The following is a 27,721-nucleotide window of genomic DNA, read 5'->3' as shown; positions in this document are numbered from 1 at the left end:
AAACTTTTTAAACATTTTCCTTGTGTGATGATGCTTGGAAAATGCAGACAGTGAGGTGTGAAATTGCAGTTTTGAGTCATAATAGCAGCTCTTTTTTACTGAAACTGATAACATCATCATGCTAACTTGCAGAGCTCTAACCAGCTTGACAACACTACTTCACACTTTCACTATACTTAGCATGCTAACTAGCTAACATTTACAATGACATTAAATGATGATGAGGTTTGTAGCAGTCTGTAGCGTAAAAATCAGGGTTAGTCACTCCTCTAATACTGAACTAAAGTTTTTTTTAATGAACTCCAGGTCATGGATGGAAAGAAAAGGTAAACTCAAAGATACACAAGGAAGGAAGCCAACTGTGATATGCAGCAGCGACCTTTTATTTGAATACCCAGAGCTTTGTGTAGCTGTACTTGTGTATCTGTTATCATTGCTCTCACAGGTAAACTTCACTTTTAAAATATTTGCTCATATCCATAAAGCTCCTTTGCTTTAGTCTTCTCACTGTAGTCCTTAATCTTCTTTCAGCTTACCCTAGTTTCACTGTGAGCAGAACTGTCACTGAGTTTAGACCCTCTTAAGGCTCCCCCACCTGCTGTCACATTCACGGCAAGGCTGCTGCTACACAGGACAGTCACAAGACACCGTGTGAAGAATTACATTACATGGTCATAAGAACATTTACATGCAGGAGATGAATTGTGTTACAGTTGATGTGATAGCCTGCAACAGGGCCGGGTTAACCAAATGACCACAAAAAAACAATCATTATTGTTACAGCGGTATAAGTTACAGATCCTCTCAAAGAATGAAATTGAACTGGAAGTGCAAAAAACTGCAGTTCCTCAAGTATCCATTAGAGACTGGCTGCATAAACATCATCAGTCACATATGCACTCTGTGTTAAAATGCTAACTTTAACTTAGAAATAAACATGTTTACAGCCTGATTTAAATGATTTTGATTGGAATAGTCAATGCCATTATTCACACACATCATAAGGCATTATTATTTATATTATTAGGGGCATGGCTGATATAAATGGAAGAAGCACAGTGTAGATATTTGTCAGGAGGTTTAAGACCCATCTCAATATCACCTCTTTGCTTCTTTTTCTAGTGTTGATATAAAGTTCATCTGAGACAGTGTGGCTGCAGACCATACATCTCTGACAGACCCTCTCACGGACCCTTCATCTGAGACATCCTCTACTTAAGAATGGAAGTGCCGTAATTTACTGGTACAGTGGCCAAATCTGGAATTAAATTATGCTTCAGGCCATTTAAGAAGTAGTTAAAGAAATGGTGGCTCACTTTATCTCTGACAGCTTTTGCTAAAAAAGGCTACACTAGCTTTGTAATCAAAGTTACTACACAAGTCAATCTAGCTAAATGAGCTTTGGCTGACGTAGCTAAAGCTACCGTAGCTAACTAGACAACATATTCAGCTTACGTGCTTGCTCTGTGAGTTTAGCTTTAGCTATAGTTACGTGGCTACATAGATTACGTAGCCCTGAGCTATGTAAGCTACGTTTTCTTCATTTCTGTGGAGGACATTTTTTTAAGCAGTCTGTTTACTCTGCCTTATTGAATGTTTTGTAATTAAAATGTGCAGGATAGGTTTTTAATTTTTAATCTTTTGTGTCCTAACTCTTACCCTAACCCCAGGGTTGATTTTGACTGCTATTTTTTAAATTTTTATTCTTAGTCTTTAGAAGAAATGTCTTTTAGTTTTAGTCACATTTTAGTCATTTCTACCTTTTTTTTAGTTTTTGTTTGGTCTTAATTGACGAAAACTCAAAAACATTTTAGTCTAGTTTTAGTCCATAAAAGTCCTCACATTTTAGTCTTTAATTTTAATCCAAGCATTTATTTTCTTGCCTAAATCTGGTACCAAATCATGGTAGTGTGTTCTATGCACTCTGCTAAACCTGGGGTCCCTGCTTTCTACAGTTGAGAGGCAGAAAAGCTACAGCTGTATTGTTTTTTTTTTTTTCAACTTTATTTGTTGTTGTTTTTAACATATACAAAACATGTTGATTAAATGAAGATCATGACAAATAGATTTCCCCACCCCCACCCCCCACCCTCACCCTTCAGGAGGCAAATACCAGGTTACACACTCAAAATTATAATAAAATGTAGTCAACCAAAATACATAGTAACATACAATGATTAAATAAATGAGTATGTAAATTGGAAATCAAAAACTAAATAGACAGATATAAAAGAAGAAAATAATAATACATTACAAATGATAAATAACAGAACAAGTTAAAGGAAAAAATAATCATACAATAAAAAATAATAAAGTAAAACAAAAGTATTAAAGTAAAACAAAACTAAATAAATAAATAAATAAATAAAAATTAACTGATGCTCAGAATTGTACTATCTGCACAGTATTACCAAATAATGAATGACACACCATGTCTCACTATTTCCCACCACTGAAATCTCATACATACAGTGGCCAAGTAACAAGAAGACCTAATATCTCAAAGCAGCATTAAAGTTTTGACATCTGCTACAAATAAGGACCAGCTGTATTGTTTTTTTTTTTTTTTTTTTGACAGATTTACACACACTGGAGAAATATCACAGATTTTGAATGTCCAATGAAAGCTACATTACATTTTAGTTGAGTTTTAGTCATCTTGATGAAAAGTAAACTGACTTTTTGTCAGTTTAAGTCATCACAGATCTATTTTTGTCAGTCTTAGTCTAGTTTTTGTCATGGAAAAAAAAGGCTGTCCACCCACATTTTTAGTCATAGTTTTAGTCCACAAAATTAACACTGCCTAAATCTAAATGGAAGTTCAATCTGGTGATATTTTGAGTGTTTAAGCATGTATTTCAATTCTGACAGAGACTGCATCTCACATGAGTGGTCTGCAAGAGGGACTGTCAGAGCTGTATGTAATACGTCCAGGGTAGTCTGACAATAATTCAACTTTTACAAACTGCATGTAAATGTAGTGTTGTGGAAAGATAGAGCCATTTTCAGCTGTCATTCTCAAGGATGAGGATTACATCCTGGACAGGGTGTGACAGGGTCACAGGACTGATGTAGAGACAACAATCATTTCCCTTCATGTTTACACTGATGAGTGACTAGAGTCACTATTTAACCCAACATGCATGTTTGTGGACCATGGGAGAGGGCTCTAGTACCAAGAGTGGAGGAGTGCACAGGAGGAGCTTCAACCTTCACATGGAAATTATGTTACCCAACTAAAATAATTTCATTTTTTGTTGCTCTAAGGGAAAAGAATAATATTAGTACAGGCTGTATTGTGTAATACAGCACATGATAATGCTACACTATCAGCTCTTGCACAAGCCTGACATAGACTCCTCTGCCACAATAAAGGGCAAAGCTACAATAAACTCTGGCTCAGACAAAATCCTCATGCTTATTCATTTTTGTTGCAACTATTTTCTATGGAAGAGGAAATGCATTTGTACCTTACAGTGACAGATATGTGATCCTAGACATGCTGTAACTATTTGCATCATCATAACACATTCCTGTACACCATAAATCTGGTTCAAATTTCATCTGAAGTTTCATTTCAAACATTCATACCTCATCATAGTGAAACTCTGAATATTTATGATCTCTGTTTCCTTTACTTCAGTGTCTCCATTATGTAATGTTGCAGTCATGGTTTATAAATGAACAAGTCTGATCTAGTTTGCTGTGTGACTAAATTTACATGAAACAAAGGAAAGAATGTGGGGAGTTAATCACAAAGACATGTTAAATTCTTTTGGTGTGTCACGTCTGGGACATTGTGAAACTGGATGCTTCAATACATCATGATAGAAAACTTTTAATAACTGTTTGAATTGGCTTTATTTAGTAATCAAAAGAAGAACAAATCGGAAAAAACCTGCAATCATTGTGCCTCTCCTTACAGAATGAAGAAGATAAGCCTGTCGAATATTTCCATGAATGTAAGGCCCAGTGATGTATAGATCCTGGTACTATTAATGAAGCAGAGTGTAAGGTGTGATACAGGTGAAGAGTTAAAGGCTCTCACCAGCACATTCTTTGAATTTCAGCATCGTCAGCCATCAGGATGAATTCCTACCCAGGAAAGAGGAACTGGATGGACTAGTCTGGTTTGTTTGCGGGACAGCTAAGGTTTAGGTGGGACAGATGTGCTGTGAATCAGACAGAAACACTGTCACTGTAGCCAAGAAGAAAGAAAAAGGCTGACTGTTTTTCTGGACAGCATGAATAATTACAAAAGTAAACATTGGTTTGTTATGTAATGATGTAAAACTGCTTCTACAAAAATCTGTGGGTTAATGTGAGAATGTATCATGTATTTAATGCTCTATTGCAATTATTGGATAATAAATGTGTAAGTAACGTGATATAATACACTATATTTTACATTATACAGTCTAATTTCTAAACAGCACAATGCTTTAGGCCTGCAAATAGTTCAAACCTATGGGGGCCCTAAATAGACAATCCTCCAAATGTTTCATTTTACTCCATTTTCTTGTGCCGCTGACTGACTTTTGGTTGTTTACTTTCAATCTAGACACATTTATTTCATTATCTTGGGATAACAATGCTGTTTTTTCTGTAAAGTGAGCTTGTTACTGTGGGGAAACCAGCAATGTTTTGAGACAAAGAAGAAAACATGTTGCTAAAAAATCAAAATGTATGTGGTAAATAAAATGTATGGATGCATGTACTCTTAAGGCTTCCATACAAACTCAAAGACAGGTGTAGTAATTTAAGCCAAAGTACTGTGTCCTCAGCTACTTTCCTTCAGTCCTGTCATTGTTATCATGCAGAATGCATGTTGAAAATAGAAATATTTTACTCTGAAACGTAGTGGTCAAAATATAAAGTAGCAGAGAAGTAAACCACTCAGTGCTCTTGGATCATCTAAATATAGAACTTAAGTAATTGTACTTTGTAAATGACCATGACTGTAAAACAGTATGTCTGTAAATAAACAGGGTGAGCTGCGAAGACGTGAGGAAACAAAGATCTTATTTTAGCCCACAGACAGAGACTGCTGCAGGGTCGCTGTCATGGCTCAGCCCACTCTGAGCTTTAACAGCTTCTTGATCCTCTTTAGCTGCAGTTCTCCACCATCACTTTACAATTATCCTCCTTACACTGGCCACATGCTCCCCCGTCCTTAGGTAAATAATACCACTGAGGTAGGAAACCATGGTGCTTATTGTGATAGAGATTTAAAAAGGGATAATAAAAACTGCATGCTCAACCGTGATTAATAAGTAACCATGCAAATACCTAGATGCAGAGTTAACATGGCCATCAGTGATCAGCATTCTTTAGCTGATCCATATAAAAAAATGTCCTCTGTGTCGCTCTTTATGTAATTTTTGACCAGATGATTTTTGACCAGCAGGTCAATCCTGCTTTTACTGTTTACTTGGTATAAACTCAGTCTCACTGTCAGAGCAGCTCAAACTGTGTCAGGTTTTTCAAATCTTCTTACACGCTGACAACTTATCACAAATACTCCACAACTTACTTATGCAGTTGTATGTCTCCATTCCTAATCCCTTTTTCTGTTACTGCATCTCATTCTGAAGTGAGTCCTATTTGCGTCACTGGATATAGTTGTACAAAGCAACTTTACAGCATAAACAAAGTCATTTACAGGTAAAAGCAGTTCAATAATATATTGCAGCTGTTTTCTTGCAATCTGGACTTTTTTATATCATCATCTCAAGATAACAGCACTTGTTTCTAAGTGATAGGGTCATTTCAATTTTTGTCCCTGAAGTCTTGAGAAATTAACTCAGTTGTGGGAAAACCAAGTCTTGTTATCCTGAAATGATGAGACAAATAAGTCAAGATCTTAGGAAAACAACCAGTTTTCACTTGTTATAACTGGAAACAGAGTAAAAAGAAATATATAAATGTATGGCCACTTGGGTTAAGGGTCATCAGGCAAATGTACAATACTGAAGGGTCAAAGTTCAATGTTTTTACATTGCAGAGTTGACCAACTTGGTGTTATGTCCTTTATAATTGGATAAGAATTTCTTTGAGTTCATTAACATGCAAACAGTTACTGTTGTTAGCAGTTAAGATAGTGGAGGGACTTTTTTTTTTTAACATTTTACTTATTTAGGGATGGTTTTGTGAATACTAAGGCATTATAATTTGACAGATTTTATTATTTAACTCTTTGAATTACAAAAAATAAATGTGTTTTTATTTATTTATTTAATTAATAAATAAATAAATTTATTAATTCATTATAGGTGCAGTGCACATTAACGAACATGGACGTGTAAAAGGGCCAGACTGTAGCCATAGGTAAATATCCATCAGTAGTCCACTGCAGGTTGATGGTACACATATAAAAACATACATCAAGCATGTACAAAATGAAAATGAAAAATATACATAAATTCTGACATCAGGACATTAATACACAAAGATCCACATATAACAATACAGAAAGTGGCTATATGACTGTGCTTAAGACTGACGAGGGATAAAGTGGTCATTAAAGTGCATAAGGAATATGGTAAAGTGCTTTAGTGCTAAAGTGCTGATGTATTGCGAATGATAAATGTAATTAATCAATATTTGCTTCTAAAACTCTGGTGTAGTTGAAGACTGAAACTATTTGAGAAAGAAAATCACAATTCAGTGCAAGTCATATTTATACCTTAAAGGCCCTGTGACACGCTTTTATACAGTTATGACACAAATGGAAACTTATATTTATGCCTCAAAATACGTACATCAGCAAATGTGACCATCAGCAAAGATACTGATTATTTCTATAGTCACTCTTCATGACTGTTAGGATGAAGAGGTACGCTGTAGGTGTCAGACAAAGCAATAAACAGCAACCTGATAAAACATTATCTATTTTTTAAAACTTTTTTTTTTTTAGGTGAAGATTGGCGCTTGAACATTAAAAAAAAGTAGGCTTGACACTGCTAAAATCAGGAAAAGATAAAATGTACACCTTTGTCCAGAGGAGGCGCCAAAATGAGCAAAACATTTCCGCGTGGGTGCTTTAAAATATCACCGGTAAATATTTTTATCTTGCATCTCAGGAACAGTTTCTGGTGCATATATTGAGTTATTAGACAGTTTAAAAAAATAATTGACTTTTGGAAAAGCTCATAACATCTGTTTTACGTGCACACTGCTCTGAACCAGCGGACCATTGAAGGATTAATAAAGTTGTTGAATTGATTTAAACAATGTCCCCTTCACTTGTATATCAAACATGTATGTCAACCACAAGTTTCTTAAATACCTTATAGAAGTTTCAACTTATTTTTTAAACATTTTTCATGTTTATTGCTATTTTTAAAAGGGAAGTTTGTTATTGAATGACTTGAAGACATATCCAGGTCATATCCAGAAATCAGATTGGACACTCATAATCAAAACTAGCAGTTTGTATCACAGGTTGTGTATAGCTTTCTTTGCATAGCACTTTACTTACAATGCTCACTTTGCTCCGTTACTTTTGTAAGTTAAAATATATTACTAGGGAATCAAACATCTGTGAGATACTTTCGTGTTAGCTGTTTGATCTGATATATGAACTGGAATCAGACAGAGTAAATGCATTTGATTAATTCTTATATATTATTCTGTGCAGCACAGAGCCTTAATCAGGCCAGCCCTGCACAAGTCACTGCCACAGTTTCACCACCCAAATAAAAAAGTCTATGACACTGATAGCACCATCTTCATTTGACTTAATGTCTTCATAATTATCTATTAATAACTGATAAATACTAATAGATTTGCAACACAGGGACATTGTAGTTACATTTATTTGTATAGATCTTTTTAAAAGTAGATTAATCATCTGTTACCTTCTTGTTTCAAAGGGGGCTTTAGATATAAAGTATGGTTAAGTTTATTTCCTTATGATCAGCATGACTGCTTCATTATCACACATTTATAACTTTCACGGTCAATAACCCATTTTCCCATCAACGGTTTCCTGTTTACATAGTCACTACTTTTTTTTTTAAAATCAAGGAACCCAAGGTAAAACCCTGGACTTAGCAATAGGGATGTAAAAATACCTCCAGATGCAGTTTAACGCAATACAAATAAATAACAATTTACATTGATTAGACAAAAATATATTGTAGAACTCTTTTTCTGGGAATAGAAAACGTGTTATCTGCTTTTTCTTATGACTTGTGCCTTGAAAACAAGAAGGATATATCCCAATTTTTAACATTTATTTATAAATTGACAGCTGATCTCATATTTTTTGGAATAAATAAATGATGTAATAAAATTGTACTATATCGTACATCTTGTATCAAAATATGAGCGAATCATTACCCCCATAGTGGCTCTGTCAAATAGGAATGATGTGTTTACTGTCAGTCAGGTAAAACACAGAGCTTTTAAGTAGGCTAGCTTGTAAATAGCTCTGATAAAGTGGAGCTAATGTTAGCACGATTATAAAAACGAGAGGACGCAGGGCAGCTTACTCAGGTAAACGCAGGTGACATTTGTGTTGGAATGCAGCAGCAGAGGAGAGCCCAGGCCTCACCTGTTGGGAGTGTACATGAAAAAAAGGGAGGCTCAGTGAAAGGGGAGGAGGCGGGGTTTGCACCATTTTCTCTCTCTGTTCACAAAAGTTTGCTCCAAATCAGTGAAGTCAGCTTTACCTGGAGCGCTGTACTGCGCTGCACCTGCTGCTCACCTGCCGCTTCACCTTGGATTTTACCTGTGGAGCAAAATGCGTCAATAATCCCGACGAGCCGAAGCTACGCTACAACTAACCATCAGCCATGAAGAGGGGACCACTACACTTTCTGGGTCGGAAGAACCAGTCACTTTTCGACACCAATGTCAAAATGAAAGACATGGGTGAGTACTGCGCTGCTTACACAACTAATACACAAGACAGCATTTTCATGTGAACCATTCACTGAAGAAAAACACGACCTTTGTAACTTTTTGTTGACTTTGAAGTTTTCAAGCCTGGACATTAAAACAGCTGATAAACAGATAATCATAGACTTTTTAATAGCATTGTAATGAGTTTGAGGCAGCATCAGGAGAATGTGATTCATCCATGAATAACCTGTTTTCTGATGTTAATGTCACTTGATAGTTAATCTGGATGACTCTGCGCAGGCCTAGCTGACTACAGGACGAGCTGTCCTTTCCTCAGCCTGTGAAGTCATGTTGCCTTGACAAAACTGTAAATAAAGAAGACAGGCATTCACATAATACAAAGATAACGTGGATAATACAATAGCTACACCATTTTGTTTTGAAGATAGGTCAGAAAACATCTGATGATTTGATTTTTTATCTACTTATTCTGCTGTAGAGACAGCTGAATGTCAGGGACACTTGAAGTCCAAAACACATTTTCCAAAGAAGGGTTTTGTTATGTGTAAGTCATCTAAATTCATGTAAATGCTCAACAGGTATCTAATAGTGACTTTTGTATCACTTGTAATTATAACAGCTGCCCTATCTGGAAGAAAAAAAACGGTGTTTGGAAGTTCTGTTAGAATAAAAAATAATAATAATAATGAAGTGTAACTGCATATAGTAAAAATAGTAAAAATATTGCTCATAAATGGGGAAATCATGGTTCAACAATACATTAAAATGCATAGATAATTGTAAAAATGACAACATTTGTTGGTTGGCTAGCTGGTTAAGGGTGCCCCTGTGTAATATTCTTTCTGGGGACCCAAAATCCCTAGCTACGCCCCTGGCTTCACCACTACTTCTTTACTCTCCATGGGGTTACTTATAAAAAGTAAACGTAACTTGGCCACAAAAGAAATTGACAACACATTTATAAAAGAAGAGGGTGGATGCTGGTTTAGCACAGTTGCTTGAGTACAGAAGCTACAGTCGTCATCGCACTGGTTGCAGGTTGGAATCCCGACCCTGGCATGTCGTCCTCCACGCTCTTGTCCTATATTTCCTCTCTTTCTTTAGCTGTCCTATCAAAATAAAGGCAAAAAGCTGCAAAAAAAGTCTTTAAAAAGAAGAAGACAGCATGATAATGTATCATTATATGATCAGCTTGCATAATATCAGTAATCACAGAATTACTGTATCATGATATTATCATTAGCCAAGTACATATTGTATCAAATCATGTATTGCATCGAACACCATATTGTATTGTATTGTGAGTTTCATTGCAATTTCCAAAACATGTCACACTAAGCTACTTCTGCCTAAAAACCTGACAAAGTGTGATTGAAAGCTGCAAAAAGATAGTTATCAACTAAGTAGTAACTATTAATTTTAACAGCCTAAACAGTCAAAGAAAGGTATATTGCTTAGCCTGAAGTTGTCTCAAAGATCAGGTTAAAACAGATCTAACAAATAATCTTAGGATATCAGATTAACTCAAATCCTAGTCTCCATTTCCTGCCACATATTGATATCAGTTTACAGATAAACCACCCAGCTCCACAGGACATTAGTTCCATTTGAGTGGAGTAGAAGGAAACCAGAGTGATTGCTGTGCAAAGCTGCATTATGAGACAGGGCATTTGTCTATTTAAATGATGCAGGTGCACAATAGGGAAACAAATGATTTGGTCAGACTGGTTTGACACCACAGACATTCCCTCTGAGGTCGTTTGAAATGAGCTGATCCTTAAATTGTATTCCAGATCCACCATGTTTTTGGCCCTAAGTATGTGAACTGCACAGTGCAAACATGACACTGACTGAGTTAATAAACACTTTGCTTTTCTTGTTTGTACTGATAGTCAATTTTGGAGTCTTTGGTTTTTCTTCCTTTCAGACGAATGAAAAGTGTTGCTTTAGATGTCTGACAGAACATGCAGCCTAAAGAGCCTTTCAGTGACAAGCTACTGTCATCAGTCACTTGTTGGACAGACCAGACGACAGCTAAGGAATGTAAAACCTCTAAATATGTTTTTGCGAACCAAACGATGACTTCTGATATCATCTGTTTGCTCAGAAGAAAGTTTTTTCACCTGTCCCAATCTGTGATTGTTTGTTTTCCTGCATCATCTTTGTCACTTATTGTAGATAAGTTAACTCGTCTTTGTTTTTCCATTGGCTCATGTCTCAGACTACATCAAATCTGATTTGAGCACTCCGATTATCAAATTATATAAATGTGTTATTCAAAATTTGACTTGCTCACCATACTTAAAGAATTTTAAAAGCATTCACTGAGCTGATGTGATTCTCCAAGAAAAATCTATGCATTTACCGTATAAATAAGTTATGTAATACTTATATGTAATTGTCCTTGGTTGCCACCAAACTAAGCTTTTGCTTGAACACAATGGTGAAATATAAATAAAGATTAGTGTTCAGCCGCCCAACTCTTCAGTTGTCAACAACAGACCTACCTGTGACAGCACATGGTATTACACAGTAGATTATTAGACTGAGTGACAAATACAAAGAGGCCTCTTTGGTGCATACAGTATCTTATTACCTGTACAATGACCTGTGTGTAATGTACTAATCTCTTCCTGGGAGAATTACTATGCTCTCTGGGGCACAATGCATTTTAAGAGGGTGAGATGTGTAAAAAGTGTCTTAAATTGTGCTGAAACTTGTCCTTGTAATGAAACACCAGCAGGGTATTAAAATCTTTTGTTTTTTATTCCCTCAGACAATGTGGAGCTGGTGCTGGGGAACGCAGCAATTCCTGAGTCAGGAACAGCCAGTGTGAGGGCTAGACCCACCGTCAAACATCACTCTGTGAGTACCACAGTAATGCTTCATGTTGACTTTACATTTATGAGTAATTTTCTTGCCCTGGAATAAGAAATGTGCTGAAAGTCTCCACCCTGTCATTTATGCATTACTTCATCTTGAACTCTGTATCTGCAGAGCTGTGTAGGTGCTCATTAACTGATAAAGGACAGCGTCAGGCTGGAAGTGTGAGTTTGAATCTGGGTCAGCTTTAAAAGGCACACAGTCAGGATAAGCGTGAATACAAAAAACTGTTCATGTGTGTTGATGAACGTTAGCAAATGTGGGTTAACAAGCATTTTTTGGTGTCAGTTGAGTAAGGATGTGTTCCGTCAAATCTACTTTCCATTGTGATGACTTTGATATACTCTGATGAGGAAGATTTAACTCAGTGGGAAATTATAGACCATGCAGTCCACAAGAAAGCTGCTATCAGCATGTACTGGATTCAGGTGCATCATAGTAGACTAAGTCTAAAGCAAATTTACACATTATAAAGAATCCTGTCATGAAGTTGTATGTGTTCATTGCATCCAGTGGTCTTTTCTGTTTCAAGGATGTTTAAACCTTGAAATTAAAAACCCAAATAACAGCACATAATAAAAAATTACAGTGAAACCTGATGTATAACCCGCACTTTAATACCTATTTTTTGTCTAAAAAAGTAGCTGTGGTTTATATACCGGTATGACATACTGTATAAATCAGTATAAATTGCTAAAACATATGGCATCATTACCGCAAGTGTGTGCCTCTGCCTTTGTCACACATGACACAAGGCCTGACAAGATTGAAAACTCATGCCCAAATCATGAGTATTGCAGGCGACAGCTTCCCTGCTCAGACTGTGCTGGAATACACAACACAGACCAGAGCACCAGGGTTTGTCCCTTTTTAATCACCTTCAGGTCCCATCATTAGGTCTGTGTATTAAAATAAACCAGGGAGTACATGATTAAGTAAGTAAACCATGTGGAGCACTAGTTTGACTGAAATTACTCCTTACATATTTGGAACAAGTGGATTGAATTTATATGTGCAGATTTTGTATGACTCCCCCAAACTATTCACATTCCCTCTTCACCCTTGAACGGGCAACATCATCACTGTAAGCTCCCATAATTCTTGTGAATAGTTAAAATGTTAATTACTTTGTCATGAAAATATGCAAGAAAGCTTCAATTTAAAAGGCTAACAGCAGAAATGGAAGCATAGACAGGGTAATGTGTCTTTTTTAACAGATCTACTACTGTGTATAGGTAGACTGTGTGATGGATAATTTTGGAAGTATTAATAAGGAACTGTCTGTAGCTTAAGTGAGTGGATCCACCAGTGATGGAGTCAAATGTGTTAAACATCCAGGGCTTAGCCCTAACAAAGGACAGTCCAGGGGGCCGCTTCCCTAGAAATGCTTTTGCTTGTGAGGCAGTTGTATGCACTATTTTTACGCAATTTAAACACAAATTTAGAATTAAAATACCAACAAATCTATCATTTGGAATAAAAGATGTAGTTCAACCTAAAAAAATTCTTAGTGTTTACATTTTTTAATGTAATTGCACTAAAAGCGACATTGTCATTCTTAAATAATGAAAAACCATTTTGAAGTTCAATTTTTTCACTTCTGCTTCCTAAAAATTTCTGATATTTCTTTTTTAAGTTACTTTCCATTGGTAGGGTACGAATTTGGTGCAAAAGTTTACAACTAGTACTATGCATTTTCATCCATCATTTCCCCATCTTGCTTTTTATGTCATATCCAGCCTCCTCAAACAGAAAGTCTCCCGGTGTGAGATGCATGTGTGAACTTCTAACTCAGGAATATTTCAAAAGCAGTCCTTCTGAAATTCTCCAGAAGTTTCAGTAGTGCATGTGTGAAAACAGCTACTTATTCATAGAAAAAAACATAAATGACAACATTTGCTGTTCCAGAGCTGTGCTGCATCACCAATAGCAGAAAGACGCAGCTCAAATGACTCAGTGAACAGGTTTGTAAACAACTATTGATGGGTTACTTGGATTTCCAGTGAGTGATTGAATTTGACTAAATTTATAAGATTTTGACTCAGTGTTCTTATTATTTTGAGGCAAAACATTGAAACTTTTGTACTGAAGGATTAATCTGACAGTAAAAATGTTAGATGATACACAGTGAACACAATACACTTACACATGATGATAATGATCACACAATAATAAACAACTCTTTGGCCCATGGCCCTTTAACTACAAAATGCTAGCTGGTTTGTTGGGGTATGTGATGAACTCTGTGACAGCCATGGTAGACTTAAAAAATCTTGATTTTATAATAAACTGACTTTTTCTGATAACTTTTTTTGTACCTGTAGCTAAGTTGATGGCACAGCATTTATTCATGGGCAGATACTTTATATTGCAGATTTGTTCAACTCTTTCTGAGCCAGTTTTCACTGTGAATTGACTTCAAATTACTTTAACTTATAGCATGACATTTACAGTCAGTGTGTCTGGCAGGCCTCCAGTTTAATTGTCATGGTGCAGGTATAAATAAAGAACTCATCTATGCTCTGGTTCACACACCTCAGTGTTTGGGAGTGTTCTTTGAATGCGTCTGTGGCATGTGCTGGCTGTGGCACTCCCAGCAGCACATGGGCAGGACAGCTCAGACTGCTGCGACAGATGAAAGTGAGTCATAACACGGGGAACAGACGTATGAATCAAACTAGATCTGACGCCATTTTTAGAGACACACCCTCGTCCTGAGGTGCAGGGTACATACCTTTCCAAGAAGCTACATTAAGACTCTTGTGTGAGTGAATTTCAGGCAGATGTCCAATCTACTTTATTTTCAAAAGCCTTTCCCTCTTACTCATATCTGCCTGATATTTAGATTTATGTGAGGGTTTCCAAGGTGTTGGAATTTTAATGGATGTTCCACATGTAAAAAAGCACTTAAAGGTCCAAATTACTCAAACTATGTAAACCTGGGGTGTGCTTTATTGCATAAGAGAACAACTCAAAGGACCCTACAGGAAAACAACACAAAGAGGCAGAGTAGTGGAAATATCTTTTGTCTAACTGCAAAGATTTTTTGACCTTTTAAAGGGGTAATACCTGGTAACTTCTCACAGACTTATATTGTGTCAACACAGTCTTTGTTTACTTTTGGTGGTGTTCAAGCCATTAAATGTACAGCATATCTCCCCAGCTCATCTCTTCTTTCTTTTGCCACTAAAACACTGATTCAAACATGCATCCAAACATACTGTATCTACGTGACAGCTAGGTATTTTCTCAGCCAGGCCCATTTAACACCAGAAACAATGTAATGAATAACAGGTGTATCCTCTGATTCACCAAGTGATGCTCATGAGCCAAGAATGCTATAATGTTGTGGACAAAAATTACACTTAAGAAACCTCAGAATAGCTCATCATTTGGAGATATAAGTCATAAACTTATGATCTTTGTTACAGAATGATAGTTTTCTTCTTGCAGTTTAACTTAAATTAAAATGCCAGTAAAGTAGTTTGAACTTCCTTACAGTAGCTAACAAAACTACTAACCTAACCTACTTAAAAATAATACTGGAAGCTGACAAAGTTAACTGGTTTGTTTAGTGAATATTTGCCTGTAAAAAGCATTTTTGGCATATTAAGAGTGGGAAGTTTAGGAACCCTCATATTCCAAAGTCTTCTTGAACTATAATGTCTGCATTGTCTTGGATAATAATAAAACAATCTTGTTTTTTTCCTCTCACAGTCCTCAAGTGACAGTTTCCAAGGGTTTGCTGTTCCGACACCCAAAGTGCCCCTCCTTCCCCCAGTCAGTGGTCCAAAGATCAACGGTTCAGGTAAGCATCTACCAACCTCAAATATGTACTTAAGCATGGCAAATTCCATTATTTACAAAAGACTAAGACCATTTGTAGTTCCTTTGGCCAGTCTCAGTTGATGGATTAAAGCAATCTGTCTCCATAAAGGGTTGAAAATTCAGGGCAAGTAAATGTTTGTCCAGGCAATTGCACAATAAACCCCTGGAATCTTTCCAAACAGCCATACTAAGCAACTATTGGCAGAATGGGCATGTTTCCATTTAAGGAAAAAGTCGATACCCCTAGTTTCTGAATCTATTGGTCTTTGAACTCCATAATCCATCAATCATCTTCGATACCACTTGTCTTATTTGGGCTTGCAGGGAGGTCTAAAGCTAATCCCAGCTGCTATTGGATACACCCTGGACTGGTCACCAGTCAGTCAAAGGGCTACTCCAGATTCCATTTTTGTGTAACAATTTGTGGTTTCTTATGGCATATCTTCTTTTATTACCAGTCCTGCAAACAAGGGATGTGGATTTTTTTATGAGGGGAAGGCTTGATAACCCTAACCATAAAAATGTTTTTATGCACTTTTTTGAAAAGTGTTGGTTCCTAGAAAGGTTTTTAATTTTATAGTATTGCATGGTAACTCTGGTGCTGAAATGGAAAAAGTACATGACTATTGTACACAAGTTACGCTGGTTAAAATGTACTTACGTTAAAGTAGAAGTACTAGTCTAAAAGTCTACTAAGTATTTAATTTAAAGTTTACTTAAAGGGATACGTCAACATTTTGGCAAATTCGCCCATTACCATAATTCCTATAGTCTTAGTAATAGGTTTGTCACTTTAGTTGTTGGTGCAAGCTGGGCTGGGCTGAGATGGGAGCTGCTCTGCCAACTCTATGGAGTCTTATGGTAATTCCGGCTTTCCCTCATCAAATACACAATCCAACAACTCCGAAACGCTCTCGTGGACAAGTTGTGACCTGCACATTCACCACACTATGAAATAATCATGGAACATTACGAGACGGGGTGGTTTTAGAGGCAAATGCAAAACCGGAACTACACTCCAGCCATGGCTGCTGGGCAGAAGGATTTCAAAAGCGGTAAAAGTGGTTTACTCGTACTTACTTCGAAATGATACATAATTATATGTTATTATTTCATGGCGTGGTGAATGTGCAGGTCACAACTTGTCCACGAGAGCGTTTCGGAGTTGTTGGATTGTGTATTTGATGAGGGAAAGCCGGAATTACCATAAGACTCCATAGAGTTGGCAGAGCAGCTCCCATCTTAGCCCAGCTGATCTAAAAATAGCTTGCACCAACAACTAAAGGTAACGAACCTATTACTAAGACTATAGGAATTCTAACCCAATGGGTCTCACTGCAACAATCCACCAGAAGCATGACCAAAAGATCCAAATCAGGGACTACTGTACAACAGGCAACATCCAAACACAACTTAACATATATGAAACACATCAAAAAAGTCTGCCTAAGGACATGATGGGAAACTTCACCCACAAACCCCTCACATTTGAAATTGCAGTGGGTGCAGCTTAGATTGATTTATTCTTTACAGAACTGAACTAACAATGATGGATAAACATTGTCAAACAACTCCTACATTGAAGACCATTTCACTCAGACTGGAAGAAATGACACTTTAGGAGTTAAAATCAACTCTGAAATGTCTAACCCTGAGGAATAAACATTCCAGTTTTTGCTGTTTTGGGATCTGATGTGGAATCATTCTCTCACTGTGTGCTACTGTGTAGTCAACACAGTTGGGAAAAGTACACAAGTATTGTGATCAATTAAAAGTACAGTTACTCTGGTTAAAACTTACTTAAGTAGGAATAAAAGTGCTGATTTCAAGATGTTATAAGAGTATAAGTAGATGAAAAAAAACTACTGAATTACAGTAATGTGAGTAAATGTAATTCGATACTTTCCACCCATGCTCTTTCAAGTTATAGATATTTTAAGCTGTCTGCATATGCAATGTTCATCGGCAATAAACGTTTCCTTTATCCTCTCTCTCCTTTTCACCAGTCAGCGGAGATCAGTTGACCAATGGATCCGTTATATCCATGCCTGACCTTGACGAGGAGGATATCTTTGTTCCTCCTCCTCCGTCTACAGCACCTCCACCCCCACCAGGGACATTCACTCCATCAATAGGGACTTTTATCCCTCCACCAGACTTCATGGGTGACCTTAGCACTCTAGACCCAGCAATCCTTCAGCCTCCTTCCATGCCAGCTCCAAACCCTCCATCTGTGACACCATCCATGCAAGGGGGAGATTTACCCTTCCTAAAACCGCCAACAATGGCTCCGCCAAAGCCTCCATCCACTTGCTCTACCAACTCTGCATCATCAGTACCCATTTCTAGTCCACCATATGTCCCAGTACCTGACCATCCAAAGTTTGCCCCACCACAGCCCCCACCAAAAAATCATAAGACACCTCCTCCAAAACCCATAAGACTGTCCTCCATGTCCAACCTTGATTCCCCACCACAAACTCCTGCCCCACCTCCCCCTGCACACACACCAACACTGTCCACTTTCAATCCCCAACACAAAGCAAAGCTTTACGATGTTCCAACGGTCTCAGTTCTTAAAGGCTATGAGGAACCAGAGACAAGACCCAAGCAGAGGTTACTCCTGGAAGATTCTTTGCCTGCTCAAACTGTTGATGGGAAAGCCCCTAATGTGCCAACTCTGTCTAAACCAGTTTCCAAAGATGTACAGGAACTGAAGGATAACTTGCAAGTTACTCAGCCCTCTAAATCCTCCCTGCCTGAGGACAAGGAAGCTAAAGTGGAGATGGTTCTTGCACCACCAATAAACAAACCTCATAGGAATTTGAATCAGACTTCCCCATTGATTCAGAAACCAAACAGTACTTCGATTAGTCCAGAGCCAAGGAATGAAAAACTTGAAGTATCTCCAAAACCAAGTACTAAATTTAGTCCATTTTTAGACCGTAAATTACGCAACCTGAAGAGTAGTGAAACCAATAGGGCAAAAGAGGGACATGCAGCTTCCCCATTGGCTCTTTTAATGGCAGCTAAAAAAAGAGAGAAAGACAGAGCAACTCATTCTCTGTCCCGGGAAAACAGTGCCAAGGAGGATGAACTGCCCAGTGCAAGCATTCAACCAAGTGATTCAAGTCCCAATTCCTTTGTGGTCACTCCAAGGTCCAGCTCATCTTCTTCTTTGGCATCTCAAGAAAGAGTTCAGGAAAGTCCAAAGCCTGTCAGTCCTGGGAACCATAGGCAAACACTTCAGACCTCAGAAAAATCAGGAAGCCCTGCACTGGTCAAGTCTCAGATCCCATCTAGCAGTCCAGGTTTCAATCAAGTAGATGGTTCCCCAAGTTGGACCAATCTGGCTCCACAGAAGCAAAACACAAATAGAGGGCTCTCAAAATCTCCAACTCCCAAGCATGAGGAAAGGAAAGAGGAGTTAAATATTCCGCTGCTCCCTCCACCTCCAGAGTTTGATGATTTAGATGATATTGTGGGTCCTCCACCTTCCATTCCTCCACCAGACCCTCCCAGGAAAACGGCAACAACGCCAACTTTAAACCCTGCTCCTATAGCTCAAGCTCCATTGCCACCTCCTCCTCCGAAACCCCCACAAGCTCCTAAACTCCCACCTCCTGACACCAGTCCCAAACCAAAGCTACAAATCCAGCCAAAACCAAAGATGGTCCCAAATCAGCTCCCATCCAATCTTTCACCCAGTCAGGTCACACTCTTGAGCATCTTGCAGAAGAAAATGGCAGAAATGGACCACAAAATGGCCCATGTGAAGGAGACAGAGTCCAGTTCTGATGACTGGGGCAGTCCCTTGTCTGATGAGGAAAATAAGGTCCCTTTTGCCCCCAAAGTCTCACCACAGAGCAAGACTAACCCTGTTGTGAACAAAACGGCTGCTGTGGACATGCGCGAGCTTGAGGGTAAATTGGTCCGAAAAAATCAGGATACTTCCTCTGTGAAAAGCCCCGTCAGGTAAGACATCCAGTTTTCAAATATTAAACCTATTATTATTGTTTAATCTGAAGGCCAAGTGTTTGGTTATAGTCTTAAATAATAATCATGAGTATGTTTTTCTTTTCAGCAATGGAGTGCATTCAAAACATCAGTATGGGATGACCTTCACAGTTCGGCCTGGAACCAAAAATCCAATTACTCTTTACAGTAAAGAGGAATCTTGAGGGACGTATCAATAAGATAGATGGTCCTAATGTTAAGTATTCTGGTACATGACATATTTTTTGGATTATGTCATTTTGCATCAAAATGATTTGGAACAATTGATATGAAGCACTTCAAACAAACGAGTTACAAAAATGTCAGAGGCAAATGTTACAAAAGTCCCATAACAATGTTCAGCTCTGAATGTAGTCAGTTAACTTTTCAACCTTTAGCGATCACGTGTCACTGTCAGATATAGTTTCATATGTTTACATCTTATTTTTAAATGGACCATTTTCAAAGGATTCTTCTTTTACTGCTCTTGTTCTGTGTAGAGGTATACTGTATTGTATGTTGCCTTTATAACCAAAGCTTTTAATCAGTGCCAATGCTGCAGGGGAAATATCTTTTAAACAGGCAGATTGATAATAATGATCAACTAAAAAACTGTATTCTTAAATAAATCTTAGATTGTAGACTCTTGAGTCAGTCATCAGAAGATTAATTGTAACAAAGCTCTGATGTACAGTGTAATTATTGTGGTTCATGGTGTAGTAACATGTTCTGCCAGAGAACTGTTACATGTATATTATGTAGGTCCACTGGAACAAAGCAAACCTGTAATTCAAACAAAGCTAAGGATGTGTGTATTACTCAGTGGGATTGTTTCTCATATTTATTAATCTTGGAAATGTTCATATACAGTAAATATGTAAGCCATATTTGCTACACTTTTGCTTTTCTGTAAATATATAGTTTGTAAAAAGATTTAGAAGGAACTACGATTGTATAAAATTGAGTTTTATGTACATTTTAAGTTTATATGATCACAATATTTAAAATATTGGCATCCAAGTCTTAAGCAAGCAGTTTATCAAAGTCCAACGTTGTCTAACAACTCCCTAAATGAAAATAAAACTGAGCATTAACTACAAGTTGTAGTAATTGTTATTGAGTCTTTGGTTAAAACACTTTGGAACTCTCATTACTGTGGTTTTGATTTTTATTTAGTTCAGTTTAATTTTGCAAAAATATTTTGTTTTAGTTTAGTTTTTTTGTTGTTGTTGTTGTTTTTTTCAGCAATAAGGAATACTTGTTAGGGGGGTGACCCAAAAGGGTCAAAAAAGTAAACATCGCATATTAAAAAAAAATTCAAACAGGCTACAGTTCACTTTTGATTCAAACTAATAAAATCTGATGTTCAAATGAAACTCAGTACTTGAATTGTGCCATTGTGTGAAATCTCCAACCAAATCAAGCCATTTTGATCTCTCTAGGCTTGAACGTACATATCAGTCAGTATGTTACCATCAAAGACTAAGACTAGCACAGATTTAAGTTTTAGTTCAAAGCTTAGTTTTTATTTAGTTTACATTGTAGTTTTTAGTTATTTTTAGTTAACTATAATCACTTTGGTCTTTTGGGTGTAAATTCTGTTATGGAAAATAACCATTAGAAACCAATGCCCTTGTCTCTCAAAGAACAATAAAACTAAAATGCCTTTATTGTACTAGCATGTTCTTCAAGTAGAGCATAATTGATATGGACAACATGTTTCAGTGTCTAGCCTTCTTCAGGAAGTTATTTAAAGTTTTTTAAGTCTTTACTGTTAGTATCAAGTTCTCTAGTCCTGTGTTTTTTTTCTTCATTTTTGCATTCATAAAATGCTTACGGCAAGAAAAAGGTGTGGGGGGTGTTTTGGTTAAGAGTTTGAAACAAGAGGTGTGACAGTTGCACTGTAATTGTAGTCACAATTGGCAAGAGTAAAGAGGTATTGTTAACTTGCATCATTGTCTTTTTAGCAGCATACCTTATCTTTTCTTTGACAGGGCCATGAACTATTCAAGAAGTACTGCACAGCTCTGTATTGAAACGGTTTGTGAAATCTGGTCTCATATAGACCAGAGGTATCATTTTAAGGATGACTACTGACATGCCTAGTCATAAGTCAGCTGTTAGCTGTAGTCAGCTAAAATAAGTGCAGTAAATACTGTCTTTTTGGCCTAGTATCTAAGGAACAATATTAAGTACTAAGTACAACTACAGAGCTTTGTCTTGAACAATGTGCAGTTTTTACATTTTTTAAAATATTTTTAGGGGGCTTTTATGCATTTATTCCGATAGGGCAACTGTTGAAAAACAGGAGACATGGGGAGGGAGCAGGGGAAGATGTGCACCAAATGGCACAGAGACCAGCGAATGATCCCGCGACCCCTGTGCGAGTACTTCAGCCTCTGTATACAGATGCCTGCTTTACTAACTGATCTAAATCTTAACTCCGGTTTTGACTTTTATGATATAAAAAATCTTTCAAATGAGAAAATGCAGTAAGGTTCAAGCATCTCCCCTGTACCAATAAATTATATTTGCCCAACCTTTTGTTTTAGGCAATCTCTTGATCTTTAATATTAGTAAATCATTTTAGTGACTTAGTGGCTTTGTTATTAAATATTTTTCCAATAAGTGAGTCAAACCAGCATCCTGTGGCACACATTATTATACTGTCTATTATACTGTCTAAAAGACATGGTGCTGGTGTTGTGAACATGATTATAGCCCCATAAATCCAGTCTACCACGTCAGACAACAGATTAGCAGTGACACCATAGCTTCCACTAACTGTGTGAATCACTGTGTAATCTTGTTAACTTGTGAGCCAAGTGTCAATACTTAGTGGCACACAACACATAACACACTACCATGTTGTGAACCAGGAGCAGATTAATGGGGTCACTGTCGGATACACAGTTTACTAATATACAGAGGATGCTACTTGGTATTCAGTGTTAAAATCAAACCTTATAGAAACATATGTAGCTCTTCTCCTTCTCAGTACTTTCATCCCATAATCTTTGTGTGGCTTAAATTAAAGAGAGCACAGACAAACACAAATAATACCTTTGCTATCACAACACTGAGTTACCTTTAATGTAAAATTATGAAATACAAATGGGTTGCCTTGAGTTTGATCACACAACAAAATGATAAGCAGTATTAATAAAATGGATCAAGACTGTTTCAGAGTAGTTACAGACCAGAGTGAGCATCGGGAGGGAAAATTTCAAACATTTGGTAAATATCTAAATAACCATAAAGCATTCAAGCTAAGCTTCCTGAATAAAGTACTTTTACATACACAGACACCCCTAAAAATAGGGGGGAAGTAGCCATTTTAAACCATTCCTGTCCCATGTGGGTGAACATCAGCCTTGTTTAAGAGGAGTTGGGAGCCCCAGAAGCTTGACCCACCGTGTGGTGAAGCACGAGGTGATCCCAGCCTACAGTTGTTAGAGTGTTGGAGCCACCGTGGAGCCAACACACACCTTTGACAAAGTCCTGGTGTTGCCGATCTCTATGTCTGAAAAGAAAAAAAAAAAACCCAGCATGACATGGTTAAGTGTTTCATTGTTGAGGATATATTTGTTTCAGTGTTGAGTGCAAATCCTTACATTTCTTGCAGATCAGAGTTCATTACAGCGAGGGAACAATCATCACTTATGGAGGCGAGCAATGAAGCGCTGAGATTAGGACAAACAAAAATGAGGTTACATTTTAGAAAAGGAGAAATGTAAGAGCAAGTGATACTCTGCAAGGATTTCTGTTTACCTATGTGTGGAGAAGGTAAGCCCATTGACTCTACGGCTGTGGACTTTCTCCACCCTGGCTGGCTCTGTTCCCAGGAAATCCTTCACTGTCACTCTGCCCAGCTCATCACCTGAGGCACAACAAGCATGATCAAACATGGAGGGACAGCCAATTCATGTCAATCAATGATTTACTGCCAGGCCTTACCAATAGCAATGGTACTTCTGTGGTGAGGGTGCCAGGCTGCAGTAGTGGGGGAGCAGCTGGGGGAATCCATGTCTAAAACAAAAACACAGAATATATTAGAATCAGAACAGGATATGCATCATTATGAGGGACTGCGTCCTAACAAGATGAATATTATTTAATTACACAGACAGCCTATTACATTCAGAGTCACAAGATCAGACTTGTTCTATCATAAACCTGTCAGTGACATTGATTTTAAACTGGAAGTGATGGGATTGAGCGTGGGAATATTATAGTTTCATTTTAGTGAAAATGAACTAGCTAAAGCCTGGTACACACTAGAAGATTTTTAAAATTCTAACTGATTTAAAAAATGTGAGACACTCTACACATGGCAACAAATAACAGAATTAACCATTTTTTTCTCATAGTGTGTGGTAGCAATTGTGGTCCAGCTCCTCTTCCTGCCAGATTGATTCTGTTATGTTTGCATAAACACTTGTACTGCTGCCACAAATCAACAATTTGGTCCTTCATTCTGACGTCCATCCATCTAACTTCACATTTACCATCACTGTCATGGCTGTTTGTTGTGCTTCCTGATGGGCTGTTGCTCCGTTCTACATAACAGCCCATTGAGTCCCGATCAGCTGTCCTCAGTTACCCCCAAAAACAGGATTTTGATCATAAATCAAGCCCAAAATCAGCTCCATGATCTTGTAGTGTGGTTAAGGGACCTATTTTCTCTGGTTCTATTTCTAAGTCTTAGACACTTTAATTTTATGTGGATGTGAAAAAAATCAGATAAGACTTGTTTTTACAGCCAACAGAACATGGCCTGCTAGCTACTGTTTTAGAAAATAGATGTGATACAAGTCTCTACTCTAGCTCAATCAAACGCAGCACTAACAACAACCTGGCAAAACCTGTTGCTCACCTATTCTAGTAGCTGGTTTGTTTGGCTTTCTCCTGTCCCACATCAGAACACGACCATCCTGAGAGACAGAGGAAAAGATAAAACAGGTGAAGTTTTAATAACAAGGACAAAAACTGGCAGTTCTTTGCCTGCTTTTCTGTTGTTCACATTGTGAGCCTTACACTCCTTTGTAAAATTTAAGATCGACTAGAGAGAAATTTCTTTCAGGTACTTGTCTTCCTATTGCAATCAACCATTTGTTTTTGTGTTGAGTTGGCATGTGGGCAGGTAAGAGAGGTCATATTTAAAAAAAACAATATAGCACGACTATTGTGTTTTGTGCAATAATAGTAAATGCATTCTATTCTTCACTCAAACACGTAAGTCCTTATGCAATTTTATCTCCTGGCCTAATTTAGTTTCAGTCATGGTTCATCTGTGTTATTGGTTATACATTTACCAAAAGCATTGTTAAGTTTCAATTAATGTCTTACTTGACCACAGGAGAGGAAAAGAGACTCGTCAGAAGGACTGCAGGCAACACAACTGATCGGTCCTGTGTGCGCTGAAGAGAATAAAAGAGAAATATTAGCTTTGGTTGTTTGCATCTTTACCAGTGATAATTTTTCATTCTAAATAAAGCAAAAAAGTAATTCTTATACTGTTAGAAAGCCCATTTATTTTTCTTTTAAATGGTGCCACATTTGTAAGGAACATGCATTTGTGGGATAAGCAGCAGAGCTGAGCATGCAGGTTGCCAGATCTTCTCTGTCAGTGCTTAATAGCTTATCTGGAATGGCAACCCATTCTTTCACCAGCATCTATCCCACATCAGCCATTGTGGTTGGGTTGGTCACTGTGGCATGAACAGCCCACCCAAGCTGATCCCACAAGTGTTCCATGGGGTTGAGGTCAGGACTGCTGGCAGGCCTTTCCATTCTCTCCACTCCCAAATTCTGAAGGTAGTCTCTGATTAACCCACTCTGTGTGGGCGAGTGTTGTCGTGGAGGAAAGAGTTCAGTCTCAGACCATGGAGATACTGGATAACCACTGGTTGAAGAATCTCATCTCGATATCTCACTGCATTGAGATTGCCTCCAGTGATGAAAAGCCTCATTTTTCTAGTGAGGGAGATTATGTCCCACACCATCACACTGTCTTCACCAAAAGATGTTCCTCTATCAGTGCTGACAGACAGGCACATGACTGTGAGCACCTGAGGGTAACAGAAGCTCAAAGCTAGAGTCAATAGCATCAACAAAATAAGATGTTTGGAATTGTCAGGAGAATATTTGGCATAATTTTCATGGGCACAACCTGCAGTACTCCGCTCTGCTGCTCATCCCACAAATGCATGTTCCTTACAAATGTGGCATCATAAGATTTACTGCCAAGAATCATTGTTACAACAAGGATAAAATCTATCCAACATAATAAAAAAAATCCACTTTTGTGCCAATGACACCAAACTCAGAATGCATCATCAATCATTGTCTGATTGGCAATATATGCATTGATATTAACAGATATGATATGTAATACCAGGAAGGCCAGAGGTTAACGTTAAATGACTTCCAGACCAGCCAAGAACTCCTTTTTCACATGGCCCCATAACTTTGTTGAGTACATCCTACGTAATGCCCGTTAATCTGTTCAGTCTCATTTTGCCAAAGTTAAATCATGATACAAATTTGTAAAACAAAAAATCTAAGTTCTGAAGTTTGTCATATAGAGAAGAATACAATTTCAAAATGTCAGTTTGTTAAATGGAGGCCAGCTGGATAATTTCTACTACATTTCAGGCAGGATAAGAAACAACTGGCTTCTGCAAAACATACACATGCCTTCTTGATATCCTTACTGTAACATTTCATGTGTCCTTACCATTGTAGGTCGTAACAACCATCTCCTGGCTAAGATCCCAAACTTTAATCCTGCAGGTACAAAAGTCAAAAAGGTATACAGAGATGAAAAAGGATCCAAAATTGTGATGCCAAAGATTTAAACAAAAATATCAAATATTCTTCTGATCTTCCATGAAACTTCATCAAACTGTGTTCATACAAGTTAAAAAAAAGGCTCTAACCGGCAGTCCATGCTGCCAGTGACAGCACTGCTTGCACCTGCAACTGGACTCACTGAGGTGACAATGTGGTCGTGCTCGTGTTTCGTGAAGCGATTCACCAGCAGGCGCTCATCCTCTGCCAGTTCCCAGAGCTCTAGTGCACCTGCAGAGTAAGGAGTCAAACACAATTTAGTTTGATTTTGACAAGGTAAAATAATTTTGAATGTTGCTAACTACTACATTCAGAAATGCAGCTAATCAGTGTCTTACCAGAGTCTGATGCCACCACTACACCCTTTTCTGATACCCATTTGACATCTGTGACTCCAGCTTCAGTCTGAACACCGGCTTTGCACTGTTCCTCATTGGGGGCTTGAGAAGGGTCGCTGTAGATCCACACAGACCCCTGCCAGCTCCTGCCAGTGAGGCTGGAGGCACCCAGCAGGAAGGTGCCATCTGGGAAGAGAGCAATTAGCTAAAACACATTAAAATACCTATTTCACTGCTACCTTAACTGGCAACTAAACTAAGTGATTAAAAGCCACTCGTCAATTAGGTAATAATAAATAATCCACAGGGAACCCCTCACTCAAAAGCCAAATGTATTTTGTTTGATGAGTTAGCCTTCCAGCTACCTGCAACAGAATCCAGCGAAATATCCGCGCGCTTTTTTCAATGAATAAAAACAATATGGGGGAAAATACATATAAGACAACCCCATGCACATCAGTTCAGAATGAAGACATAACAAAAAGCAGCCCCACGTGTTTACTACTCGGTCCTGCAGCTAGCTTGCATGTTACGTACCTGCTCTGTATTGAGCTGAACACAGGTGTTTCTCCATGCACGCCGGAGCATTGGGGGGTATGTTCCACCGGTTTTCCTTGATCATGTTCGTATCCACAGCGCTTTTCATTCAGATATCGCTCTCGAACATTAAAGTGTTTGTGGCCAAGACTCGCATACGCGATTTCTTCAGTTCGCTAGCTAACGCTGAAGCCACTGATAGCTTTCACAAAAACCGCTGTTATCGTGTTTTGTTTGCAACACTGAGGCACAATATTGTCCGTATTCCCTGGGAAACGTTAGTATGCAATATAACTGCAACAGAAGTTACCATTAAATGAATGAATGGACGAGTAAATTGCAACACATGGGACAGAAAATTACCAACTTCCGGGTTTCTTCTTCTTCGTCGAATCCAAACCGTCGTCTCTGAAGGTGAC

At 37.9% G+C, this 27,721-nt stretch overlaps 2 protein-coding genes across 2 annotated transcripts; one reads left to right on the top strand and one right to left on the bottom strand.

Moving 5' to 3' along the window:
- The first annotated feature begins 8,670 nt into the window (after positions 1 to 8,670).
- On the top strand, positions 8,671 to 20,657 carry LOC121504022 (uncharacterized protein C6orf132 homolog). The gene is made up of 5 exons (XM_041778653.1): positions 8,671 to 8,877; positions 11,645 to 11,733; positions 15,469 to 15,559; positions 17,586 to 19,554; positions 19,664 to 20,657. Exons 1-5 carry the CDS (start codon positions 8,799 to 8,801, stop codon positions 19,758 to 19,760), a joined length of 2,325 nt encoding a protein of 774 aa, XP_041634587.1. The 5' UTR covers positions 8,671 to 8,798; the 3' UTR covers positions 19,761 to 20,657.
- A 1,978-nt stretch (positions 20,658 to 22,635) lies between these two features.
- On the bottom strand, positions 22,636 to 27,721 carry LOC121506966 (methylosome protein 50-like). The gene is made up of 10 exons (XM_041783041.1): positions 27,303 to 27,721; positions 26,766 to 26,951; positions 26,517 to 26,658; positions 26,315 to 26,364; positions 24,925 to 24,995; positions 24,452 to 24,509; positions 23,533 to 23,604; positions 23,347 to 23,455; positions 23,190 to 23,258; positions 22,636 to 23,098 (listed from the first exon to the last, which is right to left on the bottom strand). Exons 1-10 carry the CDS (start codon positions 27,409 to 27,411, stop codon positions 22,954 to 22,956), a joined length of 1,011 nt encoding a protein of 336 aa, XP_041638975.1. The 5' UTR covers positions 27,412 to 27,721; the 3' UTR covers positions 22,636 to 22,953.

Source organism: Cheilinus undulatus, linkage group 3 (assembly GCF_018320785.1).
Source record: "Cheilinus undulatus linkage group 3, ASM1832078v1, whole genome shotgun sequence".
Taxonomy (NCBI): domain Eukaryota; kingdom Metazoa; phylum Chordata; class Actinopteri; order Labriformes; family Labridae; genus Cheilinus; species Cheilinus undulatus.
Note: the sequence above shows the minus strand (reverse complement) of the source record. Positions and strands in the feature narration are given on the sequence as shown.

Coding starts and splice junctions, on each gene's coding strand:
- LOC121506966 (XM_041783041.1), bottom strand. CDS start 27,411: ATGAAAAGCGCTGTGGATACGAACATGATCAAGGAAAACCGGTGGAAC. Junction 23,605..24,451: donor CAAACCAGCTACTAGAATAG/GTGAGCAACAGG, acceptor TTTTTGTTTTAG/ACATGGATTCCCCCAGCTGC. Junction 23,259..23,346: donor CTTACCTTCTCCACACATAG/GTAAACAGAAAT, acceptor TCCTAATCTCAG/CGCTTCATTGCTCGCCTCCA.
- LOC121504022 (XM_041778653.1), top strand. CDS start 8,799: ATGAAGAGGGGACCACTACACTTTCTGGGTCGGAAGAACCAGTCACTT. Junction 11,734..15,468: donor CCACCGTCAAACATCACTCT/GTGAGTACCACA, acceptor TTCCTCTCACAG/TCCTCAAGTGACAGTTTCCA. Junction 15,560..17,585: donor TCCAAAGATCAACGGTTCAG/GTAAGCATCTAC, acceptor CCTTTTCACCAG/TCAGCGGAGATCAGTTGACC.